General features: G+C 38.4%; 1 protein-coding gene across 2 annotated transcripts in view; it reads right to left on the reverse strand.

Moving 5' to 3' along the window:
* aatkb (apoptosis-associated tyrosine kinase b) overlaps positions 1-23,740 on the reverse strand; it is a 48,200-nt gene that overhangs the window by 4,243 nt on the left and 20,217 nt on the right. The window contains exons 2-11 of one of the 2 annotated variants that reach the window (XM_079852323.1): positions 17,827-17,960; positions 12,343-12,484; positions 7,959-8,038; positions 7,096-7,214; positions 6,671-6,758; positions 5,724-5,857; positions 5,032-5,116; positions 4,809-4,930; positions 4,394-4,543; positions 17-3,524 (exon numbers count right to left, since the gene is read on the reverse strand). In XM_079852323.1, coding sequence (XP_079708449.1) covers positions 17-3,524; positions 4,394-4,543; positions 4,809-4,930; positions 5,032-5,116; positions 5,724-5,857; positions 6,671-6,758; positions 7,096-7,214; positions 7,959-8,038; positions 12,343-12,484; positions 17,827-17,960 — 4,562 coding nt within the window. Of the gene's footprint in view, positions 1-16; positions 3,525-4,393; positions 4,544-4,808; positions 4,931-5,031; positions 5,117-5,723; positions 5,858-6,670; positions 6,759-7,095; positions 7,215-7,958; positions 8,039-12,342; positions 12,485-14,719; positions 14,833-17,826; positions 17,961-23,740 lie in introns of those variants that run through there. The other variant, XM_079852324.1, reaches the window with a different exon arrangement.

Here is a 23,740-nt window from a genome sequence, read left to right on the forward strand (position 1 = left end):
TCTGGATTGTACAAACCTGGTCAAACAGAAAGACGGTGACATCATCGAAGAATGACACCACCTTCTTTTTGCTTTCCATTTCATCAGACAGTGAATCACTGAGCACCACTGGCATCTTAAGTAGACTTCTGAGTTTGTGTGCATCACTGCAATCACTCACAATAATAGGAACGGTCAAGATCTCATCCTCGCTTTCTTCGCTCTGCTCCTGGATGCTGTATGTGCGCAGCTCCTCATCGGATTCATCGCTGTCTTCAGAGTCACCATCTTCCTCATCTGCCTCCTCTCCATCTGTGGGAGATACCTGTCCTTCTAATGGAGGGGGAGGAGAACCAGAACGTATGGAGCTTCTTTTACGTCCTCCTTCTTCACAGTCCTTCCTCCTGGATTCCAGCCCCTCATGTGTAGAGAAACTGTTCCTTTCAGCTGTTTCCTTCTGAGACGCTAATTCCTCTTCAGACAAAATAGTACAGCCCACATCTTTGAATATGGCCGCTTCATTCTCATCAATGAGGACCTCTGAAATGGACTCAATTTTGGTGTTTACAACGTCGCCCTCAGAAGTTACTTGGTCAAGAGTCAGACTATCTTCAATGCCAACTTGTGTGAAAGAGTCCTCTTGCTTTACATCAGGACCAAGAAAAGTATTTGAATCAGATACTTCAGATTTTGGTGGTGCAAGTTCTGCAGAATGATCTGAATCTATACCAAGATTTTCATCATCATCATCAAAATGATCTTTTATGGCAGACACTTCATTACCAGGAGGTGAGAGGGACACACTACAGATTGTGTCGCAAGCAGACACACCTTCATCTATCTTAGATGGAATGTTTGAGGTGGAATCATCAGCCTTTTCTGGAATATTTTCATGGCCCCTTGTAGATGGCATACAATATTCTTCTCCCTCTGTCTCCTTCTGTGGAGGAAGTAGCTCCTCTTTATCTATAATTTCCTCCAGTCCATCTTTCTGATCATCAAGTTCATTGATGTCCTCTTCGCTTTCTTTATCTTTCCCAGCATCATAGTCAGAGAAGTAGGCCGAATCTCTGTATGGAGTTTTATCACTCAGTGCTTTCAGCTCTCCATCATTGCTCTCAGATGTTGTAAAGGCCATTACAGTATCAACATTGCCCTCTAGCTTCTCATCCTCTGCCCTTTTAATCTCTTGTTCTTCGCTGACACAATTAGTCCCAGAAGTTACCTTTCCCACTGGTTGGATAAAAGCCTTGGAATCTTGTAGCTCATGGGGTTCTTTTAGGACAAACTCTGGAGATTCATTGTTTTCGGTGTCATAACCACTGTCCACAGTCTTGGGAGAGCTTGATGGGTGGATGGAGGCAGGGCTGAGTGTCTCACTAGAACATGCTGTAGATGGTATGTCAATGGAGTCCATGGAATCAGGGGTACCAGCCTGCTTTTGTAATGACTTGAATGTTGGATTGGCGTAGTCAACATTTTCTGCTTCTACTGTGAATTCACAAAAAATACCTGAGGTTACATCAGTGATGTCATCATCACTGCAGTCATCAATCTCTACCAGGCTGATACTAGAGCATCCACGGTCCACACCGCTGTCCGCTGTCTTACTCAACTCTGACTCTGGCTCTGATTTGGGTAACTCTGATAGTGAATTTTTCAACTGTGAAGGGATGACAGTAATTTCAGTTTTAGGATCTGCTGGAGATGCATCTTGATGCAAAGCTTTTTGTTGTTTTAAGTTGGTTTCCACTGCCACAATATCCACATATTGCTCCGAAATGTCAAACTCTTTGGCTCCTTCCCTTGATGACTCTATTTTGGAGACTATATGTCCAGCAGATAAAGGTGCTTGGCCTAGATGTTGGTTTTTTTGGGGCAATGTCATGGTTTTCCCTGGAATACAGTCGATCATGAAGCAGTTCCTCACAAGTGTTCCTGTTAGGGGGTCTACAAAATGTGAACTGCTCAAAGCTTGACAACATGGTACAGGATATACTTCAGCCTCTCTGGGTTCATGACACATATGGATATACGAGTTGCACTCGGGTGAAGGGTTTGAAGTTATGTGTCTTCCATGCACCAAGCAAGTGTTGCTTTTGACCGCTGTCTCTAAGTAGTCAACAGGTTTAGCCATATGGTACGGCAGGGTCTGCTCTTCTGGCCACGTATCCTCAATGTCTGTCATTGGCATAGTGTAGTGGAAGTCTGCATACGAATCCTGGAGACAAGACCCCTGCCTATGCAAAGTCATTGTGTTTTTATTTGCTGGATTGCCGGTGGACCAGCTTCTTCCTCGTCTCTCCACAAAAATGTCTTCCTCTTCATCAGAGTCGCTGTCATCTCGTCCTACAAATATAGCACCACCTGACGCCATGTCAATACAAACTGAGTGGCTACCTGGCATAGTTTTCCTCAAGGAGCCCATCATATCATAGTATCCACCTGTAACATTCTTTCCTATAATGGAGCCTTGGATGTTCTCCAAGTAAGGATCAGCATAGCCTTGTGGAGGACTTCCAAGTGATGGTGAGATGCCTAAAGGGTCCTCCAGTTCCCCAAGTGCCTGTCTCAGGCTTCGAGACCCCCAGCTCTCGTGTGGAGGCTGTGTTGGGTCTCGTATCAGGTAGTGCTCCATCACCTTAGGAGGTGATGGTTCATAGTAGTAACCTCCATCCCTGTCTTTGTATGAGACATAGTGACCAGACTCCCATGCCCTAAGGGGGCTACCATGTCCCAAAAGAGGCTCCATAGTTAAAGACATGGCAGGACTGGTATCAGAATCATAGGCACTACTTTTATGGACATCTGCTGACCAATAAATGTCTGATTTAGCTTCAGCGGGACAAATTATACACTCCCCAGAGTCTCCACTACCTGTTAGAAAGCTTCCATTGCTGCCCCCGAACTCTGGACTGTAAGCACACATGGTGAAATTCATATCAATATTGCTTTGTATTGGTTCCTCAATGCGGATATAGTATTCATTACTCACTGCTGGACTATGGGCACTCAGGACTGGTACCACGACAGGGGTATGTAGTGGTTTGGGCTCATAATATGAAGGAGAAACCCCTAGGGCGAGTCCTTCAACAGAACAGCCCCCCACTATTCCGCCTGGAGGGTAGTAGACCTCCTGACAATGGGGATTGCTTTGACCCAAAGTGCCTGTGGTGGATGAGGAATGGTAGTGCTGTTCAGCCTGTGCCTGCTCCCACTTGTACTCAAAGTTGAGGCCATGGCTGGTTTCAGTAACTGTAAGGATGTCATCTCCAGATTCTGAATGGTAGCCGTCTCCAGTGGGGAACTGCTCCAGTAGGGGGAATGATGAAGTGGTGGATGAGAGGGGCATGTTGATTGCAAGTGCACCAGCTCCATGGAGATTAGCATGACTTGTGTTTGGTCTCATGGAGTTCCAGCGTCTCTCGAAGTCTTCCTCTGCCTCACTGGCTCCTTTGGCACATAGATAGCTAAGCAGCAGATGAACTTCTTCTGCATTGGGCCTCTGGTCAGGCTGAAGCCAACAGAACTGCATTACTTCATACCTGGTAAAACAGAAACACAAACACATTTAAGGCAAACACTTTGAAAAAATACACTGCAAAAATAACTTCTTAATGAGCTTATGATCTATTTTTCAGTAAAAATAAATATACAAATTCTTAAAACAAGATACATTTACTCGAGAAGCAACACAGCATAAGATATTACATTTGTTAATAGTTTGGATTTTAAATATAATTGTATTTTTTAGTACGGCTTTTTTCACCTGTTTTTTATTTGTTTACATTTGTCAGGGGTGACTGCTACATACAAGTGCACAAAGGCAAAGATACCATCAGAAGAGTATTTAATACAAAATCCAATGGATACATAGGAGAATCACGGGGAACACAACCACATAACTTAGACGTTACAACATTCTTTTTACAGTTTTGTTTACATTCCTTTTTCAGTTCTTTTTACAGTAGTTTTTTTTTAAACAAAAATCTGACCATTCACTAAGACAAAATGTATTTTACATATTATTATTATTATTATTATTATTATATTCAAGATACAATCTATAAAAACAAGTCTTAATATCTAATGCAGTGTTGGTCCTCTAGTAAATGTATTTTATTTTAAGAATTTTTAGAGATTATAACTGGAAAATTAAAATATTAAATTAAATATTAAAATATAGAGTACATTGTGTCACAGTGTTTTGCAGTGTACACTTGTGCACATCTATGAAAGAAATTTGATCATGAATTTGATCTGAAAAGAGAGAATTAAAATCGTTTTAAGAGCAAGGACTCCAAAGACAAGGGTGAAAATTGAAAGGCTCTAGCGAAGTGAAAATTCAGGGCTCTAACTCTAATGGTTAATGAAATGAGTACGAAGAGCAACATCAAGTCTATTAGACACCCACCAGCGGTCAGCAAGAGGGTACTTAAGAAGTGGCTTGGGCAGCTTCAATTGTTGGTCCTTCACAGCATAGCTGAGAACTTGTCGGTCTGAATAATGGCGGTACGGCTGATTCCCCAACTCAAACAGCTCCCAGATGGTTACACCAAGTGACCTATGTACAGAGAGAAAGTACAACATATTCTGTTAACTAATAGCAATTAATGCATAAATCAATAATGACTTGTTATCTATCTAGCCATATAGACACTACAATACTGTAGGTTATTTAAGAGGTGGTGTGTTCTTCCTAAACAGCCTAACTGTAAAACAAAGGCCTAAATTCAACATTATATTTATGTTATAAAATGTGCTATTTTTGCTATATTTAAATTTGCAAAAATTTGCTATTTGTTGTAGCATTGAGTAAAGGTACAGACCAGATGTTGCTTTCCTTGGTTTGGTCCACCACTAGCAAGTTACCATGAACCTCATCCACCAGTTCAGGGGCAATCCAGCGTAAAGGAATCCAGGTCTGGTCTGATGTCACAAAGTAGTCGTCCTGGGGATAAACAGATATGAAGAGTTTTACTTTGAAAAGTAAATGAATGTAATATATAAACTGTATAGATACATTTTTTTTATAGATTTAAATGTGCATACCTTGTACTTGCTGTGCGATAGTCCATAATCTCCAATCTTGACATTTATGTCTGATGTTAGCAGGCAATTTCTTAAAGCCAGATCACTGCAGAAAATCAGAGCAACATAAATAAATAAACATATGATAAACACCTTCTGAAAATAGAACATGGCCTGAATGTTTTCATACCACTAGCTAGCTCAAAAGATAACTGGATGTTATTTAATCAACTGGAACCATGCACAAAATGTCCAAAGTAGGACAGATGCAGTGCCAGAAATAGCAATAATTTTACTTGCATTGTGATGTTACTTTCCAAAAATAATTCTCTTGTCTTCAGTAACCTGTTCAAAGCATCTTGGCAAGGACATGTTGAAGTTGCTTGAAGAAGTGTGGTGACCCCCGGCAACAAAATCACTGATGCTGGAGTGGAGTAAAGACACTCAGGCAGCACCAGGAGATTGTTGCAGGGAGAAACCATGAAACAGGAAGCAAGGAAAGCAGGGAAATCCACACTAATTAGTTTCATACTCATACTTTAAATCTGATGGCAGTCGGCCAATAGTCTATTTGAGAATGATAATAAAGGTTGTGATGATAACTATTAAACAGTACTTCCTAAAATTAAAGGATTCAAAGGTACTCTAAACAAGAATTTGCACATTAAAATAGAATTTTATACATTAAAGTATGTATGAAAATGTTGGCTGACCTATGGGTGAAGTTGTTTTTGTGAAGGTGAAACAGGCCTGAAGTGATCTCACACGCCATTCTCTGAAGCAGTAAAGGGTCAGGGGTCAAGGAATCTGCTGCCCGGCAGCTGCGCAGGTAACCTTTAACATCACCCTGTTATCATGGGAAAACAAATGCTAAAATACAAAGGTAAGGTGTAAATTTAAATCAGTATCCATAATCATCAAAATAGTGTGCTGTCAGACTGATTTGCCTCAGCTATCCACTGGGGGGAGTTATATAACAAGACATTATTCGGTCAGCAACATTTGATGTTGTTGCTAAGAGTTGATCTGTTGACTTAAATGATGTAGCACATGTGACCTAGCTAAGCAATACCAGGAGAAGAATGATATAAAATAAAGAAGCACACTATTATGTGTGGCTCTTGCATATAAAATAAAGCACAATTACATGCAAAACACAACAGGGTGTTGTGCATGGTTGCCACGGCATTGCTATATGGTTGCTACAGTATAGTATTATGAGGGGTTTCAGCACATTGCTATGTGGTTGCGAGGTAGTGCTCTAGGTAATGTTCTAGGTGGCTGCTATGGGGTTGCTCAATTCAATAAAGACTACGATATTCTGGTCTCTAGATATGGACTAAGGGATTTTTATCACCTGTTTTATCATCCACCAGATGAACGAAAATTCAACACAGTAACTTGCATTACTTATTTAAAAAAGTAATGCTTTACTGTACTTTTTACTTAAAAAAGTAATCTGATTATGTAACTCACGTTACTTGTAATGCGTCACCCTCAACACTGCTTACAAAAATACACTTCTTCCCCTCAAATTCACTTGATTTGAGGTATGAAATGTGTTTATGAGATAAGCCAAAATTGAACACTTTAGGTTTTAGAGAGGAAAAAGACAATAAAATATAAAATAAAAGCAGAAAAACAGAGTTATTAGACTAACCAGTGGGCAGAACTCCATGACCACTAAGTAGGGTGTGACCTCTGTGCACTGAGCGAGGCATTGCACTAAAGCCGGATGCTGGAGAGACCTGAAGAAAGAAAGTCATACAGGTTTTGAACAGCATGAAGGTGAGTAAATTGAGACAACTTAGGGTTCCAAAACAACACCGACCCCACTGACTTTTACTGCATGGAGAAATAAAAAAAGGAAACAAACAGAGACATTTTTCTAAATTGTTCTTTTGGGTTCTACTACAGAAAAAAATATAATAATAATAATAATAATAATGATACAGTATATTTTTAGAAGGACAATCACCCTAGGAGGGATTTGAACCTACAATTAACACATCTCCTTATTCATTCTTGCAAAAGAAATTAAATAAAAGATATAAATGAAATGCATGCAATGCACGATTTGTTTACCGGTATGGCCGAGCCTCTTCCAGGAAATGCATCTGGTCCTGGACACTGGCACTGGCCTTTAGTTCCTTCACCACCGCCTGGGTACTGCTGAGACCAGAGTGAACCTCCCCCAACAATATCTGAGAATAACACCCCACAGACACACATATACACAAACACACAAGGGAAAGACAACAGAAACACACATACAGGTATGAACAGAGGGAAAATGGACAACACACACAATTATGGACAGGGTGACACAGATAGACACAAACAGATGTGCACAAGAAGGAAATGGGCACACAGGAAGGAAGAAAGGAAGGAAATCGAAGACAGACAAACAAACCCAAAAAGATTTAAATCAAGTCCAGGAATCATGCGAAAAGTTGCTCAAAGGGAAATGCAGAAAGACGAAACAACACAAAACCAGATGAAACATCGGTAAACATGCAGCCACAGAGACGCATACATACAGATGGACATACCCATTCAATGGAAAGTTGGGGTAATTGGGGTAGTGTGTGTGTGTGTGTTTATGTATGTGTGTTACAAAGACAAAGAAGTAGAGAGAAAGAAAAAAGAATGAGAATGAAAGAGGCACAAATTATTCCTATGAAATATTAAAGTGCTTCTGGAATTTACTGCAACACAGAAATTCTTGCAGGGAACAGTCAAGACACGAGTCCCACATCAAAGCTTGAGAATTACTGAGGCACTGCAAAGGTAACGCAGCATGGAACATATTTTTACATCCTTGGGTCTAAACTACAGAGCTAAACCGAGCTACACCTTCGATCCGTAGCAGTACACGAGGGCATCCATGTCTACGAGGCGGACATTCAAAACAAATATAAAATAAACAATAGACCAACTAGACTTACCTTGCCAAACCAGCCATGTCCGATCTCCTTTATATAAAGCAAACTATGGCGGCCAAGATCTGTGGATCTCAGGAGCTGGACTAAAGGATGATTATCAGACAGAGACAGAGCAAGATATTAATTGGCAACATGGACCAGTGGCACAATCTGCCATTCATAAGCTAATGAAATCAAGAAAAGTTGAAAAAAATTGAAAAATGACGTAACACGGATAAAATATACTTCTATTGTGCAGACGATCAGATGTTCTTGCTTCTATTCTATTGCTGGAGAAGATGATCATCAGGATGATCATATGTTGACAATATAATTTGAAATGAATTTTTTTTTATTAAATTAGAAAAAAGCAGCATTTTCAGCATTTGGACCCCTATTGCATCTAATACATATTAAATCCATTGCATCATCAAATAAGCAAATGTATAAAATACAGAAAATAGAAAAAATTCAACCAACGTAAAATGCAAAAAAACAACAACAAAAAAAGCTCAATATGAATAAAGAGAAATTAGCATCATTAGTTGAACAATATTTGAACTGTTCCAACATAACACACCCTTAGTGCACAACAGCTTTGTAAGTGCATTACGTGAAGTCGCATCAAGATTTTCCTCCAGCAAAAAAAATCATCCTCCAAATATCCTCTCCAAAAAGCAGTGAGCAAGAGTGATATTAAACGGCACAAAATCAAATTCGAGAGTCTGTCTTAAGAGTTCTCGCCGTGATCTATCAAACTGCTTGAAAAACATTTTTCTGAAATGCAGAAGTCAGAGAAGGCAGGGAATGGATGAAGACTGCCGCAGTAGGGATAGATTTGACCAGTGATGTTCTGTATCCCGTCTGACAGATCCTTGTATATCTCTATCATCTCAAAAAGCCATAACAGTCCCTTTCACTCTTTCTCTCATCTCATCGTGCAAACACACAGACAGTTTATTGTAAGGGTGCATGACATACTGTCTCACTCCCTGTTCTCTTTTTATGCAGCAGCCATATTTTACGCCCATGTGGTGTTGTAGAGGCCGTTCATTCTGCCTGCCCCCTCAGAAAGCCCTCGCTGGGGAGAATTGGGCTCTTTGTCATGCCGGCGGTGCTGCTTGGTACCACTGAGAGGACGGAAACACTAATGCTATTATTCCTGAGGTTTCTAGTCTAAGTCTGGGAAAGCAAATGGCCGGTAAACAAATCAGAATGTTTGATGTGGGTGCGGGATTCGAAATATCATATTACAATAACTGTTGCAAACAGCCATACAGCATTTATGAAGAGACTGAAGATGTAGTTACAAATTGCATGGATTGCAATTACGTGAAATTAATTAAATTTATGAATCACATCAATGTGTATATCCATCATTAGCAGCACAAAGCCAACAAGAAAGCAAGAAAGAAAACAATCAATACTTTTTGGTCATTGAAATACAGCTGAAATAAAATATAAGATTAAAAATTAATCTTTAAAAAAATATTAAAGCAGGAATAAGAATCATCTTTAAGCTCATGTTGGATTTTGGGAAATAGTGCTTCAGGGAGTGCGCATCAGATGTATTCTTGAAATCAGAGTGCATTGTGGGCATAAAGGAGTGAACGAATGTAGGAAATTAAGTCGTACACTCAGAATTTGGACACCACTATGAAATGTCCGACAACTGATATAGACCACTATGGTGAACGTGATTTCACCAAGTACCACATGTTCCTGGATCAACATCTTTGTTGATCCTGGAACAACTTTCGAATCAACCAATCAGATTTAAGGGACAAGTTTACAGTTTATGTCAAGTTTTGGCTTAGAACCAGGGTGAGGTGCTTCAACATCAGTGTTATTCACCTATCATTTCCCTCTGATTTTAGGGAAAAGTTATGGGTAAGGTCAGGTTTAGGGGTAGGGACTAAAGGACTAAATTTTGGGACAGGAATGTTATTCCAGGATCAACAAAATATGTTGATCCAGGAACATGTCTTACTTGGCACAATCACGGTGACCAGTTCACTATATAGGAGACAAGGAGCGGTTTCGGACACAGCTTTAGTTTAGTCAAAAAGACCAAATATGAACAAAATAGAGCTGAACAGGAAAACAATGAGGTCTGCCAACAAAAATCACATCACGTATCAGGATTTGCTCGATGTGTATATGAATATACATGAATGACTACTCTGCTTGCTCATTACCACAGTGTTGGTCAGTGATAGTGACACGCTGGTCAGATGGCTGCTGGAAAATGCAGTCGTTGGGAAAATAATGGTGAGAAATCATTCCACTCTAACCAAATAGAATTATCATACATTATCAAATGCGTTTACTGCTGCTACGCACGTCTTGCTTTATTTGTCCCTCTAGTCTATTTTTCCTAGCAATGCAAATCAGTGTGATAAAGAGGGTGTGTGTGCGCATGTTATATATGAAATGATGTGATTTTTAAAGTATTCCCTTGCTCGTGTGTGTGAGGGTGTGTTTACGAGCACAGCTGTGTTGGGGTGGATACTGCACACCAGAGTGCAATCCATGATCTGTTTGGCTGAAACCTCTCAAATCAGTTGATAAACACTACAATTAGCTTCTTCATGTCTAACTGACTTCTCATGTGAAGAAAGACACGTCTGATTGATTACAGACAGATGCTATCTGTGTCACAGTGACAGAGACCTGCACTTCCTGGCAGGAGGATTGTATCTGACCTCAACCTCATCCTTAAGGAGTGACATCATCTCAGCCATGCCTGAAACCAGGCTGTTTATTACATTCTTTCAGATGGGCCCTGTAGACTATACCATAAAAGAAACCTTAGTGGGATTTTTACTTTGATGAATTAGCATTTTATCTGTCAGGTGGCAAAATACTGCGTCTATTATTCACTTAGCGCATCAATTAAATGCCATATTAGAGGGATGTGTGAGAGTTCTGTGAGCTAGATATGGATAACCACAACCTCTTAACCTCTGACCTTTACTAATCGCACCACATAGCTGTTAGCATCATTGTCAGACTATAATAAATTGAGTTGTTGTAATGGGAAAGAGGGAGACAGATGGATCGGAATGTACACATCTTCTCTCAGATTCCTCAGATTCCAAGGCACATTTATGTAGGCTGGCTGAGGCGGCATTATGCAACAGGCAGATGTTTGTGCTGGTCAAGACTGAATAAGGGAGAGAAAGATGAAAAAATGCTCGAGTGAATAATTGTTCGGATTTTAAACCAATTTGCTAGTGGGGTAAGAAAAATAAACTTAATTAACACAATATTCTATGTAAACAAGTCTTAATCTTTAAGGATGTTTTTACTGAAAAACAAGACAGAAATGCAATTAATACTGAGAATTTGCACCAGTGAAGTGCACGCAAATCAAAGAACTCTGACTCCAGTCTGTCTCTCTTCAATGTATTTGCTCCCGCCAGCCATGTGGTCTCGGGTCAATCCAAAGATTCCGGTCCAGATATACAGACAAAAGAAAGAAAACTGTTGAAGGCCATATGAGAACCAAAGCTCATATTGTTCAGAGTTGTGCACTATTTGATTTGAAAATTCCAATTCAGTGTCTAAACAGTGTTTTGAACAGTACTGTATATATGTTTGAAATGCGACATACACTCTTAAAAATAAGGGTTTCAAAAAAGGGGTTATCGCAGCGATGCCATAGAAGAACCATTTATGATTCTCCAAAGAACCTTTTAGTGGAAAGTTCTTAAAAGAACCCTTTATTCTTGGTTTGAAAAACACTTTAAAAATCTAAAGAACCTTTTCCCAATATAAAGAACCCTTTGTGCATTTGAAATGTTCCATGGATGTCAAAGGCTCTTCATGGAACCATAGAGTGAATAGAAATAATTTGTATATTTCATCATTCTTATTAAATTAACTTAAATTGGTAAATTCCTCATCGCAATATTCCCATTTAATTTCCAACTCAGCTTCATGTAGGGTGAGGACAATTCAATTCAAAATCACACTCATAAATTGTAAGGTTAATAGTTGAATTTTTAAATTTGCATGGCCATTAGCATGGAACAGCTGGCCTGGCTTCTGAGGGTCCAGAGCAAGGCAGGGTTGTGGGACAGTGTCCATCCCAGAAGGGAAGAGTGGAGGCAGCAGCAGGGCGTTGGTCTCTTCTGGATTTTACACTGGAGAACTTGTGGGTTGGAAGTGAAACCAAACACATTAACAATATTCTCTGGAAAAAACGAAAAATTCGGTCCAGTCCAGAGAATGTGAAACCCGTATGGGAGTTGCATAAGCGGGGTCAGAGCGGATTCAGGACTGGGAGGAAATCCTCAACAAGACCAATGCGCTTTGGGCTTTCTTAAGTGCTATCACATCTGGTCTTGCTCATATCAAAAGCTTCTTTTTAATAATCAAACTATGCGGTGTGACAAAGACCCACCTGACCGGCCAGGTTGTTTGGCGACGGGCAGCGAGACCTCGGTGAGAGGCAGGATGTAGACGTCGGGACCGGTGTGAGATGCAGGAGATGCCGGCGTGGACATGTCCGCTGGGTATTCCTCTCCCTCTGCATTCTCAAACTCCTACGGTAGCAATGAAAAACACAGAGGTCAGAGGTGAAGGTAGCAACTCTTGACCTGAGTGGGTAAATGTCATAAAGAAATTTCCAGGTTATTTTTCACCCCTAATTCAAAAAGATTATTTTTTAAATTATACTTTGCATAAAGAAAATGAACCCAGTTTTGAGATTTTTTCATGATAAGAACATTTTCCCTCCAAAATGAGTTTCTTCCTCATGTTTTGTCTTTAGAAGAGATCCATGTAGTAAAATGATGTTGCTCAGCTCAATTCCAGCTTTGTGGGACAGATTCAAGGACCCTTTGTTTGTTTGTTTGTTAGTGTGTGTGTGTGTGTGGTCCTGGTAAACTGTTCAGATGGCAATATCCAAAATCCTTGTCCTTGTGGGGACATTTTTCAGGCCCCATGAGGAAAACAGCTTATAAATCATACTAAATTATGTTTTTTGACAATTTAAAAATGCAGAGTTTAGGTTTAGGGGATATAATGTACAGTTTGTACATTAAAAAATATATTATGTCTATGGAATGTCCCCATAAAACATGAAAACCCCAAATCTCTCTCTCTCTCTCTCTCTGTGTGTGTGTGTGTGTTGAGACATGATGTACAAGAATAAACAAGCAGTTTCTTTAAACCGAGAACAAACATCAGTGGCTGCTTTAATTGCAGAGCTTTTAACCTGATTATTTAAATGAAATTAATATAAAAAGACCATTTAATGCTTACTGGAACAAATGACAATTTATTAAACAGTCCATTAAAGAGCATGTCACTATAATCAGATCAAATAATGAGCCATCAGTTTAATCTGAAGAGCTTCAAACTTGTACGTTGTGTTCCAATGCGTTTTTCATCTCTTTACGGATGTGGTGAAACTACAAAGAGAGATGAGACAGTGCTAAGAAAAGACGAGAAAAAAACTTGGCAGGATCTAGAAATCGGAAATGCTCCTCCAGATGCAAGCAAATTTTCTGTGAACGCGAGTGCAGAGATATAGGGTGGAAGAAATGGAAAACAGTGACCTGGGGGGGGGGGGGGGGGGGGGGGGGGGGTCACACACACTTAAAAGTACAAGCTAACAGACATATACACACAAACATTCAAGTTCCCCAATGGGCCCCATCGTCCACATCTTCACACGCCCCACACGGCTGCCATATGACCCGGCTCCTGATCTGCCCAGCACTAGGCAGCGCTACTGAACACTGTCTTATACAGACAGTGCTGAGATTCCCAAATAGGGCACGCTGTGATTCCAAAGGCCTGCACTAATGTGTCGCCTAAAACCACATTGCTAAGCTCAAGTCACAGGATAAACATTCCTGCCAGCTGAATCGCACTGCATTTTTTTATCACATCAGGCTAATAATCAGAAACATCTTCTCTCTGCACTGTTATACGCTCTGTAGAAGAAGCATCTTATTTAAGCAAGTACATGTCCATTCTAAGTATTTAGGGATTTTTCAATACAAGCCAACACATCCATCCAAAAACAATGCATTCGGCAATCATCTCTAAATACTAAATATTTTTATGGAAATGGCTCATAAACATCTCAGTAAAAACATGCAAAAAAAAAAAAAAAATTTTGTCAAACAATATGGGGTAAATTGTCACAACGAGAACCTGTCATTAAACAGTCAATTAAAGGCTTTCAAGCGACATTTAAACAGTCCAACAATTATGAAACATAACTAGCTGCAGAAATGGCAGAAATGTGAAAGGTAACCCAAAAGTAATTGTTATTTCAAAAAACTATAAAATTACCACATATTCTAAAACGTGATAACTTGCAGCAATTAAAATCCAAAATGACATATTTTTTATATTAAAAAAATGCTGCTATCGATTTTTTTTCCTAAAGGAAAATTAAGAAATGATTCGAGATCCTTTTAACTAGATATTTGAAACCAACATTCAAAACCACTTGAAGGGCAAACCAGCATTTATGTAATTGGACATTTGACACAAAGTGGCAAGTGGCACCGTGTGGCAACTTCCCCGTGTGACAACTAGCCCCGGTCTGCACATTTGCATGATTTCTATAATGGTACTGTACATAAAACATTTTCAGATTTTCGGTTTCAGATAACTCAATCTTATCTACTATAAGCTACACTTTTAATTTTATAATTAAACAGCATTTATTTTTTAAATATACTATATCATAAACACCACTATTGTAATTAAAACAACCTTTGAAAGCTTGATGAAAAGATTTCATCAATTTCCCATCTTACCTGCCCTTAATGCACGTGTTAGATCTAACAGGTTGTGCTGAATCTTTAACTCTTCCCTTCCACCCCGTGAACCTGCAATGCTGGGCTCTTCACAGAGCACCTGTGAGGTGTCCACATGACCCCAGATGGATCCCTCACCGGACAGAGCATTAGGAACCAGCCCATGCTGCTGCGCAACCGAAGAGTCCAGGTCTCGAGAATACATCATGATAACTCTCCAGAAAACATACAAATAAAGAGCAAATAGGTCCTCTACTTGAGAGAGAGAGAGAGAGAGAGAGAGAGAGAGAGAGAGAGAGAATGCAGGGAGAGGCAGTTCCTGTGTTCTTCCCCTGAGAGTGTGTGGACGGACCAGAGATTAATAGTAGTGGAGACGCTTCCACAAAAATGTGAGGCTGAAAAAAAAAAAAAAATTTCTAACAGGGAAAGGCTTTCACATTCTGTGCTCATGACCTCACTCTTTTTTCTTCATCCTTCCTTCCTCACGCTCATTCCTTCTCACATGTGCATGACAGGCCCTTGCACAATGAGCATGCTCACATGCATTTATCAACAAACACAGATATTAAAACAAGGGAAATATTCTAAACATGTTACTGTATATATGCATGTGCATCCATTTGCAAAGGTTAGATATTGCATATCTGCTTACTGTTTTAACCACACTGTCTTTTTAAGCTGAGTACATCCCTGTTCGAATGTTTGAGGTCAGTCATTTTTATGACATTTTTAATACAGCAAGGACATATTAAATTGATTAAAAGTGACAGTAAAGACATCTATGATGTTACAGATGATTTCTATCTCAAATAAATGCTGTTGTTTTTACATCAAAGAATACTGGGGAAAGAAAATTCACAGTATCACAGTTTCCACAAAAATATTAAGCAGCACAACTGCAACATTGATAAGAATTTAAGCACCAAATCAGCATAAAAGAATGATTTCTGAAGGATCATGTCTTCATGACACTGAAGACTGGAGTAAAAATGCTGAAAATTCAGCTTTGCCATCATGTTTTTAAAATAAGTTAAAATATATTAAATAAAACAGTTATTTAATATTCCTGTTTCTACTTCTTTCAAAAACGTACAGACTCTAAACTTTTGATCGGTAGCGTAGGTGCACTGTGCACAAATACACCTAATTTCAGGCTTTTATAACAGAATCAATTCAATTGAATTCAACACGAACCCTAGAATAGAAAATACAATATACAAAACCAAATAAAATGTAGGTACAAATTGACATCAATGATAACTTGAATCTGCAAGTTCATACACAGTGTCTTAATGCATTGAATTCTGTTACATCAATAAAGATCATTCATAAAATTCCTTTTTAAGCATATAATGTTGCAGTACATGTTGAAGTTACTAGATGAATAACTCCAATTTATTCGCCAACACAGTTTTCATTATTGACCCAGCATATACAGCTCCCAAAAAACACACTTGCACTTTATGTAAGCACTGTATTACAGTTTCACCTTTACCTAACAAACAGATTGTTTTGCAGTGCTCACATATTGTGTAAGCGTGCGTGTGAAGCCTCGAGAATGCTAAAGGGGAATGAATCAATTACCTTCAGGCCTGTCAGACTTTCAACTTGTGTATAAGAATGAAAGCCCTTTAAGTAGAGACAGGAATTGTGTTAGGTAATAGACAGAGAGAGAGCTGGTGTTGAAGTGCTGAGATGTAGTTCTTCCACTGAGGGATTGTAATTACAAATATTTGGCCTTTACTGGAGACCATGTGCTTAGAAGCATGAAAGAGCTATCCTCTTCTCTGTCACATACTTACACGGGTCTCATTCCTCCTGTGCCTTGACCCACTTTAAAGTTGCTGCTGAAAAATGCACAGAGATCTATGGCCGTATGCCATTTGAAGGCCTCCGCTGCTCACTACAAAAACACGTCTACAGGGAAGTGATTGTGTCCCTGCGCTCTCTTTGCCTTGGCTCCTTTAACCTTTTGAGACAGGACTAAGTGGTTTGCTCTGCAGAAATGGCTTTTCTCTGAAACTCTTGGACTTCTATAGGGCAAGAGGACATGCAGCTGAACAGAATGCATGTGTGCATGCGCTGTGCCACTTTTCAAGTAGCCGATCAAAGCATTCCTACAGATCTGAAACAGGCTCAGAACTGATTCATGAATGATGCTTTTCAGACTTCACGATTTCATTCATAACTGCAGGACGGCAACAGGCCAAGAAGTCGCAACAGAGAGAGATGTTTCTGTGTTAATTCACTGCTGAAAAGACTGATTGAAATCTCCCCCAGCCAAAAACCTTTCTATGACACAATCGTGATTAAATCTGAATAGATGTGGCATTTATATCAGTGTCTTAACACTTGATTGTGATTGGTCAGTTGTAGAATTCTACAATACATTTTTTTGTATAATGACGGCTAAATGATAATAACTGATTCTATAGTTAGTTTCATAGCTCATGTTTCACTCCATGCTTTCCTTCTCCTTGCATAATAATTTCAACTCAAATCGATATTTCATGCTCATTAATTTACTTATTTGGTAAATATAATAAATCTTTGCCTCCGGGTCTTCCGTCACATCATTAATGCACATTATGCATTACATATTCATAGACAGTAGCATGAGAAAGCCAGAGCATTCACTGTACAATACAGAATGTTTTCTCATTGTTGGTGCACTGCAGAAAATTGTGTTTGTTTTAATTAAAAATATATATATATTTTTATTTTAAAACAAGATAAATTTAGTGGAGAACCAAAGCTAATTATTATTAAAATGCATCTTGAATTTAAGTATTGTCCTTTTCTACATTTTCACTAAACAATAAACATGAATGAATCTAGCTTGAAACAATAAGATTTTTTTTTATTTTATTTTTTTATAAAAAAAAGTCTGAACAAAATTGACAGGAAAACATGAGAAAGATACTGTAGAGATTTGCACTGTGTGCTTATTTCATTGGCCTGAGACTAACAGTGTATTTTATTATGAATATTCTGATTGGAACTGACATTTACTGAGTCGGCTTATTTCAACGATTGGGCCCTGTAAATCATGATGGGATGTAAGAGCCATTGTTTTAAAAAGAGATTGAAATGAAATAGGGTCTCACCTTAAAGCCAATGTCACCTCGTTTACAGCAGAGGCAAGCCAGCATGAGGAAGATGAAGGTAAAGAGTCCAGAGAAAGACACAGCCACCACAGCCAGAGAGGACGACCAGGACAGCTCACTCAGTGGAGCGCCATCTGCAGGACAGATACAAAATTTTTTTTCAACATCAATACATTTATATAATGCTATACGTTTGTGTTTTTAGATGCTGTAACAGTAATACAATACAAAATACAGTAATACAAATACAATATGACTGCTGAATAAAGTAGTTAAAAATGGAATTTAGCATGTTACACTTTGAACTTTATGGCCATTTTGTAACTTTAACGCTAGCTATTAGCATTTTACCTCCCAGTAAAAATGATACATTTAATGATCACATTAAAGCTGTAATGTTTGCTTAATTAGAGAAGCAAAACATGACTTTTTACTGATGGTCATTCTCAGGATTGTCCTGGCTGCCTGTATGGTTGCGTTTAAGTCCATTTTTTATGCCCAGCCCTTCCCTCGCTAACTTCCCTCCATCTCGTTCACTTGGATGTACGCCATTGCTTAAAGGGTTGGATCACCCAAAATTTTAATTTACTCACCCTCAAGCAATTCTAGGTGTATATGACTTTCTTCTTTCAGCCAAACACAACTGGAGTTATATTTAAAAATATCCTGGCTTCCAAGCTTTATAATGGAAGTGAAAAGCTGAGATTTTGAAGCCCAAAAAAGCAGATCAATCTATCATAAAAGTAATCCATATAGCTCCAGGGGGTTAATAAATGCCTAAATGCGAAGCAATGTATTTTTGTAAGAAAAATATCCACATTTATATCCATCTCGGCTGCAAACTCAAGCTTTTCTGACGTTTCTCTTTAAAAATGATTATTTTAGACTTCTAATTCATCACCGTTGTTTTGTTTTACTCTATCCTCTGCGCTTTCCCTTTCGCCATTATGTCGGGTCAGAGGTCACTCTTCCCCCAGAACTAGACTCGGGTACGGCAGTTACCCGAAGCTAGGGATTAGAGTTAACAAAAGTTATAAATATTTAATACTCTGATTGAGTTTGGCTGAAAGATGAAAGTCATATACACCTAGGATGGCTTGAGGGTGAGTAAATTATGTAATAATTTACATTTTTGGGTGAACTAACCCTTTAAGTTGCATGAGTGCCCACTACTTGGAATCTGCAATGGAGCTGATTTATTATTTACAGTTTTTCCCTCTTATGAATTAGTTTTATGCACCATTCTATAGGTCTGTGTGTAGGCTTGGGCTGTTGGAGAAAATATAAAAAATTGCACAAACAAAAAATGATAACAATACAATAAACTATAACAGTCAGCTACAAGTAATTTGCGGTTAAATGTCAAAATAACTCCAATATCATATACTAGAGTTGTGGAGGTGAGGGTAAATTAAGCGCGATCTGCTGTGACGTCACATTCGTGTTGCATTGTGGTCTATGGATCTGCCTGAAGTGTACATATTGAGTAGACTCGCTCCCTCTGTCAAAATTAAGGGGTCAAGGGTCCGTCCAAATATACTTATCTCGCCCACTTGACGAAGTTGAACGCACTTCAAACTGGTGGCGGGGATTCCCCCAAAGGGAAGTGCTTAGGGAAGTTAGAAAGTATATGTCTAAATGTGGAGCTAAACACAGCCCTAGTATATGGATGGTACTGTAATTTCAACATAGCAGCCATTACTAGGCGTCAGGAACCTGGACTTGTTTGTAAGGTCGATATTAAGTCTAATTTGTGTCTTTTTCTATTTGGATTTTAGATTAATTAGTCGCAAGGACTTCATTAGCATTGAATGTCTGTTGCTGACTAATGGCATTAAATGGTGCTGTGTTGTTCACCCATATGACATATGACCTCGGCGAGAGAAACGTTTGGCCTCACAAACTGAATTTAATCCAACATTGAGTTTCTTCTGTTTTCACTTTATTCGGAATAAGCAAAACAGCCAGGTAACAAATTAAAATGCTGAAGCCAAAAGGACCATGGGCTGAATGAATGTAATGTTACATTCAGCTGTTTTCTCTTACCTTTTAAACTGTCTGATCTAATGTGATATGCAGGCCAGGGTCACATATATTATTAAAGAAGTGCTAGGACAAGCACATAAAGTCATAAAGAACATATTTAATTCATAATTTATACAAGGAATATGCAATCTAATTCAGCAACTCGGACAAGAAAATAACAACCCTAAGAATGATTGTTACTGTCAGTGATGCCGTATTTGCTAGCTTTATTTATTTATTGGACTTGCAGGGTCTTATTTTCACTCCAAATTCAGCTTCAGTAGTTGCCATGGAAACTGCAATGGATAGGGATGAGTGTAAAATCTGCAGTTGGCTGCAAAACACTCTGTTTTTCCAACACATTCCCTCAATCCATGAATCCATGCTATCTATCACCATGCTACTCTATATCTATCTCTCTATCGATCTATCGATCGATCTATCTATCTAACAAGAAAAAAGTAGACCATGTAGAAGTAGAAGTAAAAGTAGAAGATATGGTTTTATGTGAGTGTGTTTGTACTTGGAATTGTAATGTTGTGAGGTCTCATGAAATGCATTCATCTATATTTGATTCTTTCTGGTGCTGAACAACTCACTGCAGCTGCATTACAATCAGACATAAATCATTAAGTTCAAATCAGCAGAGAGACACCAGAAATATGGCTAAACCACTATTATAGAGACACTGCACTAATGAGTGACAAATACCCCTTCAAGCACCCTTCAGAAAAGGTTATTTGGAAGAAAAAATATAGTCACTGTTCCAGGGTGAGGGATACAATTACACACACTCATTAATAAAACTGTCAAATATAAGGACAACTCAATGTCCTCAAAATCAGTTTTTTGGACGTTTCACTACATTTGTGACGATGTTTTCAAAAAAGTATTGTCAAACCTATACAACCACATACACTGTAACAAGTGAACAGTTGGATCAACTTAAAAAAATTACTTCAATTGGTAACACCTAAAGAAATTAAGTTTTCTCAACTTAAATTATCACGTTTTTCATGATAAAACATGATAATTTAAGTTGAGAAAATTTCATTTCTTTAGGTGTTACCAATTGAAGTAATTTTTTTAAGTTGATCCAACTATTCACTTTTTACAGTGTAGTCTTCACTGTGAGATCAATGGTATTGAGTCCTGTCTTAATGAAGACATTGAGAGGGCCCGAGAGCCTTCCACTCTTAATGAGAACAGATATTACTAACAGAAGGGCACACATACACTTCAAAACTGAAATAAGACTTTATTTTTACTTGCATTTATTCGTATCCCTCAAATAATTTGTACTAAACTCCTTTACTTAAACTATTGCAGCAGAGTTGCAGCAACAAAAGTTTAGAATTTACATTATTTACATGTATTCATTTAGCAGACGCTTTTATCCAAATCGACTTACAAATGAGAAGCAGTTAAACTAACAATAGGACAACAATATGCAAGTGCTATGACCCTTCTCAGTTTAATCTAACGCAGTACATGTAAACATTTTTTTTACTTTTTTATAAATAGAATGGAAGAGAAAGTGTTAGTATTACTGGATCTTCAGTCGTTTCTTGAAAATGGTCACGTACTCAGCAGCTCTGGTTGAGTTATCATTCCACCAGCAGGGAACAGTCAAGGTAAAGGTCCGAGAAAGAGATTTTGTGACTCTTTGAGATGGCACCACAAGATGACGTTCACTTGCAGAGCGCAAGTTTCTAGATAGAACAAGCGCTTGGACAAGGAGTTGTGTAGCATGCTCTGATAGAAAGGGCCTGATCCTCCTCTGAAAGCGGAGAGAAGGAGGGTAGAATGTGTGTGTTAGCTAGTAAGATGTGTGTGTCAGTTTGTGGATTGGTAAATTGGCAGCTGATGGTGGTTGTTTTATTTATAAAGAATTTTTGCAAAATTGTCAGCTGTTAGGGCTGATGAAGGAAGAGGAGGAGGAGGGTTGAGAAGAGAGGAGAAGGTTTTGAAAAGCATGCGAGAGTCAGAAGAATTGTTCATTTTGTCGTGATAGTGAGTCATTTTAGCAGTAGAGATATTAGCAGAGAAGGAAGAGAGGAGGGACTGATAAAGACCAAGGTCAGCAGGATCTTTCGATTTGCGCCACTTCCTCTCTGCACCCCTGAGTTTAGAACGATGCTCACGGAGAACATCAGATAACCAGGGGGCAGAGGGGGTGGTGCGGGCTGGCCTGGATGAAAGTGGGAAGAAGTTGTCCAAGCAGGATTGTAAAGTGGAGAAAAGAGTATCAGTTGCACTGTTAGTATCTATTATCTGCATATTATACCAAACATTTTAAATTGTAATAATATTTCACATATTACATTTTTACTGTATTTCGGATTAAATAAGTGCAGCCTTGGTGAACATAAGAGATTTCTAACAAAAACATTTTAAAATCTTACTTCTGAAAGGTAGTGTGGCTACTCTGCTAAAGAAAACCTGTGTGAACTTGAGAGGAAGTGACTTCATTATTCCTCTAAAAATCCTCTTGGTACCACTTGGTTAAAAGCAATAGCCAAAAATAGAGTGAAGTTAGTTCTGAGAAAAGCTTTAGTATTTATTGCAGATTGCTGATATTTTTATAATGATATTCATACAAATGTGATCCAAGTGTCCAAATGCTTTTTGGGGCAATTGTATAAACAATATACTAACAGAAACGGGGAATAGCAAAGTGCTATCTAAATCTAAATAAATAATGTCTGGTTACATAAGTGCACAAATCTGTCATGAGAAGAACGCAGTACAAACCAGTGTACACTGACTAATGTGACAGAACAAAATTGCAGATACCAAGTGATACACATAACCATATATGTGAAGAAAAGTTAAGCATCAATAATGAATGATGCTTTAAATTAAAACTACAGACAATTCATTTATAATCTAGTAGATCTGGTTTCAATGCTAATAGTCTAGAATCTAAAGACCTTTGCTGTAGCAATTACAATCAGAACTAATGATTCTGCCTCTCCCTGCTCAAGTGAGACTGTACAATGATTAGATGTGTGAACAATTCAACAGTCACATTAGTCATGTAACACAAGCTATTCCTGAGATGGCTGTCTAGTTATCTTCATCTTAACACATTCTCTGAAACACATTGTCTGGATCCTGTGAGCTTAAATTCCAGACCGCCTTTTCAAAGTGCGACTGCCGCTGTGACTCACCGAGCCATTACAAGGCTTTCAAATGCAGGTGCTCTCAAAATTTGTTGTCTTTGAGGTTTGATTTGGCCCAATCAAACTCTCAATTTGCAATCAAACTTTAGTCTAAAGTGTTTACTGGAACTGTCCTCATCAAAGTGTTTTATAGCTTACAATGAACCCAGAGAGAATAAAAAATCATGTAACAAATAATTTTTGTTTCCAATAAATACTTTTCTTTTGAATTTTCTATTCATCAAAGGCAAAATCATTATCACGGTTTTCACAGACACAAAAAAATATTAAGCAGCTGTTTTCATCATTGATAACAATAAGACATGTTTCTTGAGCACCATATTAGAATGATTTCTGAAGGATCATGTGACAATGAAGACTGGAGTAATGATGCTGAAAATTCAGCTTTGCCATCACAGGAATAATTTGCATTTAAAAAAAGAAAACAGTTATTTTAAATTGTTATATTTTACAATATTACTGATTTTACTGTGTTTTTGAACAAATAATTTCAGCCTTGGTGACTGAATTAGAGACTTTTTTCAAAAATATTACCACAAATCAAGTTCAAGTTCAAGTTCAATTTATTTGTCAATTCTTACTCTATGTACAGAACATAAAGAGGATTGAAATTCCGTTTCTCTCAGACCCATGGTGTTAAAATCCCCAACACAACACTAGACAATTATTAAAAATTAAAAATTATATATAAAATCACAATACAT

The sequence above is a fragment of the Squalius cephalus genome (assembly GCF_949319135.1).
Source record: "Squalius cephalus genome assembly, chromosome: 19".
Taxonomy (NCBI): Eukaryota; Metazoa; Chordata; class Actinopteri; order Cypriniformes; family Leuciscidae; genus Squalius; species Squalius cephalus.